At 46.6% G+C, this 6,581-nt stretch overlaps 1 protein-coding gene across 2 annotated transcripts; it reads left to right on the top strand.

The window, feature by feature from the left end:
* The first annotated feature begins 1,524 nt into the window (after positions 1-1,524).
* LOC109886701 (actin, cytoplasmic 1-like) lies at positions 1,525-5,504 on the top strand. Of its 2 annotated transcripts, none has more exons than XM_031811226.1 (6): positions 1,525-1,650; positions 2,889-3,013; positions 3,278-3,517; positions 3,946-4,384; positions 4,494-4,675; positions 4,808-5,504. In XM_031811226.1, the coding sequence occupies exons 2-6, from the start codon at positions 2,891-2,893 to the stop codon at positions 4,949-4,951; spliced, it is 1,128 nt and encodes a 375-aa protein (XP_031667086.1). In that variant the 5' UTR covers positions 1,525-1,650; positions 2,889-2,890; the 3' UTR covers positions 4,952-5,504. The 2 variants fall into 2 exon arrangements, with proteins under 2 accessions (XP_031667086.1, XP_031667087.1); XM_031811227.1 differs by having other exon boundaries at positions 1,564-1,625.
* Positions 5,505-6,581: the final 1,077 nt, after the last annotated feature.

The raw sequence follows: 6,581 nt of genomic DNA, 5'->3' as shown, positions 1-6,581 counted from the left end.
ACCATAAGCCCTCTACGCATGGTGGGATCAGTACTGTAATGATTTATTAACCTCTGACCCCTGACCCCATCCTACCATAAGCCCTCTACTCATGGTGGGATCAGTACTGTAATGATTTATTAACCTCTGACCCCTGACCCCATCCTACCATAAGCCCTCTACTCATGGTGGGATCAGTACTGTAATGATTTATTAACCTCTGACCCCTGACCCCATCCTACCATAAGCCCTCTACGCATGGTGGGATCAGTACTGTAATGATTTATTAACCTCTGACCCCTGACCCCATCCTACCATAAGCCCTCTACGCATGGTGGGATCAGTACTGTAATGATTTTAGTGAACAACGACAGTGCAGCTCCCTTCGTGGGTCTATAGTATGGGATGTGTGTTGTCTCAGTCTAGTAGGGGTTGTGTGTTGTCTCAGTCTAGTAGGGGATGTGTGTTGTCTCAGTCTAGTAGGGGATGTGTGTTGTCTCAGTCTAGTAGGGGTTGTGTGTTGTCTCAGTCTAGTAGGGGATGTGTGTTGTCTCAGTCTAGTAGGGGTTGTGTGTTGTCTCAGTCTAGTAGGGGATGTGTGTTGTCTCAGTCTAGTAGGGGTTGTGTGTTGTCTCAGTCTAGTAGGGGTTGTGTGTTGTCTCAATCTAGTGGGGGATGTGTGTTGTCTCAGTCTAGTGGGGGATGTGTGTTGTCTCAGTCTAGTAGGGGTTGTGTGTTGTCTCAGTCTAGTAGGGGATGTGTGTTGTCTCAGTCTAGTAGGGGTTGTGTGTTGTCTCAGTCTAGTAGGGGTTGTGTGTTGTCTCAGTCTAGTAGGGGATGTGTGTTGTCTCAGTCTAGTAGGGGTTGTGTGTTGTCTCAGTCTAGTAGGGGTTGTGTGTTGTCTCAGTCTAATGGGGGTTGTGTGTTGTCTCAGTCTAGTAGGGGATGTGGGCTCTGTATATAACACCGGTTAAGCTAATTATCAGGATAGCGGGCAGTGGGCCTAACGACCATGGGCCTCTGGAATGTCAGTATATACACCACAAAGATTTACACTCAAATTACACCAACACCATTCCTCACATGTTAGCTGGACCTTGCATTGTCCCCGCATCACGACCTGACCATAGTTACCTTATAGCTGTACCATTGAATCCAATACAAAACCTACTTCCATTTCAATGGAAGAACCCCCTCTACGTTAGATATCTAACTTTAACTCTCGCCTTAGTTTAACCATAATCACGGTGGCCATGACAGAAACTATTGATGATACATCAATTCTGCCAATCGTTGAATACGATGACACCTATCCTAATCAATGACCTTGTTATGTTCGCTAGGACGTTATATTGTGTATAGGAGTTATTAACGTTATATTAATTAAAGGGCCTACACTTTATTTTGCCTCCTTTTGAAACAAGTGCTGTCAATGCAGAGGCCCAGTGTGGCACAATGCGTTCAATCCGAGTGGATACGCCCTCGACCAATCAGGAGCCGCCCTGCAGAAAGTTTGCCTTATATGGATAGAGGGGGGTTGCGACGTATGCGGATATAAAACCCGGAGCCTTGGCAACACTTCCTCATTACGTTTCTCACTGCGCAGGAAGAAGGGAGTAAAGAGACAGTTTCTCTGATTAACACCGGTAAATTTTCCCCACTAAAACACAGGTAAGACCTGTAATACTGTGTTTTTAAAATGTTATTTATGTTTAATTGTTAAATTTCAACGTAGACAACTAGTTAAGTTAGTTATCTGGTTAACTTGTACCGTTTTCAGTGAACGCTCCTAGCTAGCTGTCGTCGGTCAGTTTACACAGGGGTTTAAACGTTTTTTTTCCCCTGTCATTTTAAAAATGTAATTTTATATATATTTCATTTGATTTTTATCTATTTAATTAAATATTTGATTTATCTAGCTCAACATCTGAGTGGGTGTGTTAACCGGGGTCTGTCTTATCGTTGACATTTAGTGTAAATTAAAGTAGTTTAATGGTAGGTCTCCCCCATTGTTGGAATGACCTGCTACCGGTTGTACTTAAACATGTTGACCGTTTTCCCAATAATGGAGGTTGACTTGTTTAAAACTCGCCCTGTTGAGAGGTTTCAAGGATATCTGTTAAAGTTCACCTGCATTAAAGTCAGGCTGTTATTAACTCGTTTTTAAAAGTGAGGTAAATGACTTCCTATGTGTTAATGATTATGTTGAGGAACTTGTTGAGTATTTCTATGACTATTTGGCTCAGATGAGTCTGTTTTTTGGAGGTCAATGTGTCTTTTTTTAATAGGAAACATTTCACACCAGTTACAAGCCTAAAACATATGGGCATTTAGTGTGATCTGAAAGCACGGAAACCTCTCCCTGTGTAACCATATTCAGTATAGATGTGACCTAGCCTGGGTTATTGTCTGGCTGTTTATCCCGGACCAGGGAGTGGCCTCCTTGTGTAACCATATTCAGGATAGATGTGACCTAGCCTGGGTTATTGTCTGGCTGTTTATCCCGGACCAGGGAGTGGCCTCTGTCAGACTAACACATGTCAGGGGACGCTCCATCTATTGCCTTATATGGCGACGCCTCGGCCGAAAACACACAGCCTTTTGTCTAGAGGCGCTGTCTGGGTGCTAGTTATCAACTCCGTCTATTTCTGGTCTCTAGTTTACAACTTAACTACACAACTAACCTTTATGCTGAACCTTAAATTAAGCCTCAAAAGCCAATTTAGTTAATGCATTTTTACAACAAAGCAAATTGACTGGTTGTAAATGCTGAGTGAGTGAATGGTCTGGACTGTTGCTGTTCATCGCCACCTAGCGGTCATTCACCGATAGTACACTGGCTCAATAGTGACAGGCAGGCGGCGCACCCCGAGACGTCAGTCTCATTTCTGTCTTTCTTCCCGGTGCAGAAATGGAAGATGAAATCGCCGCCCTGGTCGTTGATAACGGCTCCGGTATGTGCAAGGCCGGTTTTGCAGGAGATGATGCTCCTCGGGCTGTGTTCCCTTCCATCGTGGGTCGCCCCAGACATCAGGTAATATTTAACTCTGCTATTTAACTGAAATATACCAACTTTATCTGCTATACTGAATGTTACATTGCTATTGGAACTAATGTTTGTCACCATTTGACTTAGTCTCTAGTCAACATTACACTGACTGCGTTGTGTAGTATGGCTCCCTGTAGAATATTATGTGTTAAATTAACCTTAAAAGGTTCCAATCAACATCATTAATACTGTAGATCAGCCTTAACATTCCCATGGAGTACATTGTCACTGACCTGAGTGTGTCTCCAGGGAGTGATGGTTGGGATGGGCCAGAAGGACAGCTACGTGGGAGACGAGGCTCAGAGCAAGAGGGGCATCCTGACTCTGAAGTACCCCATCGAGCATGGCATCGTCACCAACTGGGACGACATGGAGAAGATCTGGCATCACACCTTCTACAACGAGCTGAGAGTGGCTCCAGAGGAGCACCCCGTCCTGCTCACCGAGGCCCCCCTCAACCCCAAAGCCAACAGGGAGAAGATGACCCAGGTAATGTCCCCCTCCTCCTCCTTTAATGGTCAGTTCTGCCCTCTTCCTCCTCCTCCACTGTTCAGTTCTGCCCTCTCCTCTCCTCCAGGCCCTCTGTCCTTACAGCTGATCTGTCACCCCTCTGGAAGCTCCAGGTCTCCTGTCGGTCTGTTCTGCCTCTCTGCACCCTGCTGACAGCTAGATTGACTAGATTAACCTGTAGGGCCGCCTGGCCTGTAGGGCCGGGCTGTGAATGAGCTACTCTAGTGTTTATATTGACGTTACATCATGTAGGAATGGCTGCTGTGTTTCTTCACTAATGACCGTTTCCCTTTGACTCACTGGACAGCATGTTCTACTGGGTGCTATGACTCCTGGGTGCTTTTGACTCCTGTGTCTACTGTAGTCCTCCAGCATCGTGACTCATCCCTCTCCTCTCTCGTCTCCAGATCATGTTTGAGACCTTCAACACCCCTGCCATGTACGTGGCCATCCAGGCCGTGTTGTCCCTGTACGCCTCTGGCCGTACCACCGGTATCGTCATGGACTCCGGTGACGGCGTGACCCACACAGTACCCATCTACGAGGGCTACGCTCTGCCCCACGCCATCCTGCGTCTGGATCTGGCCGGCCGCGACCTCACGGACTACCTGATGAAGATCCTGACGGAGCGCGGCTACAGCTTCACCACCACGGCCGAGAGGGAAATCGTACGAGACATCAAGGAGAAGCTGTGCTACGTGGCGCTGGACTTTGAGCAGGAGATGGGCACCGCTGCCTCCTCTTCCTCTCTGGAGAAGAGCTACGAGCTGCCTGACGGACAGGTCATCACCATCGGCAACGAGAGGTTCCGCTGCCCAGAGGCCCTCTTCCAGCCCTCCTTCCTCGGTGAGTCTCTTAACTAACCTCTCTGGATCAGCTGATCCGTGTCCATCTGGCAGCCATCTTGTGTTGCGATTGCCCCGTAGTGACGGCCATTTTGTTTCTCTCTCTCCAGGTATGGAGTCTTGCGGTATCCACGAGACCACCTTCAACTCCATCATGAAGTGTGACGTGGACATCCGTAAGGACCTGTACGCCAACACGGTGCTGTCCGGAGGAACCACCATGTACCCCGGCATCGCTGACAGGATGCAGAAGGAGATCACCTCTCTGGCCCCCTCCACCATGAAGATCAAGGTGACTAAATAAACCAAGTATCTGAACCATCGGTCTGCTTCCTCCTGTAGTTAGCAGCATTACCTGAACTACAGTGTGAACGTCTGTACTCATGTTAATGTGTCTCCCCCCTCCCGTCTATCTCTCCTCCAGATCATCGCCCCTCCAGAGCGGAAATACTCCGTCTGGATTGGAGGCTCCATCTTGGCTTCTCTCTCCACCTTCCAACAGATGTGGATTAGCAAGCAGGAGTATGATGAGTCTGGTCCCTCCATCGTCCACCGTAAATGCTTCTAAACAACCCGACCCGTACAGACTCTCCTCCTTCCCATTCCAATGAAGACTCTGAGTCGGTGTTGCCTGTCAGATCTCCCCCTCCACTGGCGTGTCTTCTCCTGCTGTCGGTCTGTCTGAGAGCCTCCCTGTTTGGCTGGATGGACAGGATGTGATGTCGTCGTTGTCTGACGGTCATGACTCTCCACATGTCCTGTTAGTTACAGTCTAATGTTTATGTTCCACCACCTTATTGACCTCTATGGAGGTGTTGCTGTCCACCCCTATCCCCTACCTAGTGCGCTAGTGACCAGGGCCCATAGGGATCTAGTGCATTACCTAGGGGATAGGGCTGTGTTTGGGGCTTTGTGTGGAGGGGGGGAAAGCTTAATGTAAATGATTTAATTGATATAAAAACAATGTTTTTGTATTGTCAGTCTTATAGATACATGGTCCAGTTTGTTATGCAAAAAGAGGTTTGACCATTCTGAGGTGTTCCTCTCTCTGGGGGGGTGTAGGGGGGGCAGGGGGCTCCTGTTGTGGACCAACAACTAATAAAGTGCACATGTCTATTGAAGTGGTTGTGTTCTCTTCTGCCTTCCTCCATGGGGTTGTACTGTCTGTTTTGGTAACATCCCGCTCCTTCTGCCTTCCTGCCCTGTGAAGTACAGCAACAGAATTCAGAACATGGGCTGTTAGTGTTCTCCCTGTACACCAAGTCAGAACCATAGGAGAAATGAAGGCTCTTACAATATTACACTTCTCACAAACTGGTTATAGTCAAGTAAAGAACCAAGTCAGAACAGTAGGCCAAATTAGGGTGAGGCACATGGTCTACTAAATGCTTCTTACACAACACACTTAGTATTAGCTACAGTACACAGATCTCCCTGCATATTACATTTCTGCAGCAGACGAGACCTTTTTGGATTAAAGTTCAAAATGTGTGTTTCCAGTCGTAGCTCACAAGTCAGATTTTGCAGTTTGAAGTTAACAGTTTTGAACCTGGCACAAATCATGCTTCAAATCATCCAGACTGCATCACATCAGACCAAGATTGAGAGTCCCATAGGGTGGCGCACAATTGGCCCGGGGTAGGCCGTCATTGTAAATAAGAATTTGTTCTTAACTGACTTTCCTAGTTATATTGAAAACATTAAATTCATTCACTGCATGGCCAATGTTGATTTTATAATCGGACAAGAGACCCTTATTCTTAGACTTGAATAGCAGGCTAATGATTGAATAGCAGGCTAATGTTTGCAGTTAGCTACTGATTCCTTCCAAATCACTCCTTGTTGAATTTTGTGATTTCCAACTTGTGTAATGTTAATGGTCGATGAGCACTGATACATTTTATCTAAATTCTCATTTATCTTATGACAAGGATTAAAAAGGATTTGCCAGTAGATTGTCGACTTTGTAATGACTGCTAGCTAAGATCAATCCAATCAAAGCTACTGTAGCTATAATGTGATTTGATGTCATTTTATCTGTAGACAATGACGAGGAGCCTTCTTGGATGGGCACTTCTAATGTAACTCTATGGCAGCACCCAAGGGGCTTGAATTTTCGAGCTCTACCCTTGGACTTAGCGGTGATGTTGTGTCCCCATGAGTGACACAACACTGAGCCAATTACAGTGCAATGCTCC

This window comes from Oncorhynchus kisutch, unplaced genomic scaffold, assembly GCF_002021735.2.
Source record: "Oncorhynchus kisutch isolate 150728-3 unplaced genomic scaffold, Okis_V2 Okis01b-Okis20b_hom, whole genome shotgun sequence".
NCBI classification, from domain to species: Eukaryota; Metazoa; Chordata; class Actinopteri; order Salmoniformes; family Salmonidae; genus Oncorhynchus; species Oncorhynchus kisutch.
This window is presented reverse-complemented; position numbering and strand designations above follow the sequence as displayed.

What these genes read in the sequence shown, in the direction of transcription:
- LOC109886701 (XM_031811226.1), top strand. Translation starts at nt 2,891, where the DNA reads ATGGAAGATGAAATCGCCGCCCTGGTCGTTGATAACGGCTCCGGTATG. An exon ending in CTTCCAGCCCTCCTTCCTCG is followed by an intron (nt 4,385 to 4,493) that starts GTGAGTCTCTTA and finishes CTCTCTCTCCAG; the next exon opens with GTATGGAGTCTTGCGGTATC. An exon ending in CCTCCACCATGAAGATCAAG is followed by an intron (nt 4,676 to 4,807) that starts GTGACTAAATAA and finishes TCTCTCCTCCAG; the next exon opens with ATCATCGCCCCTCCAGAGCG.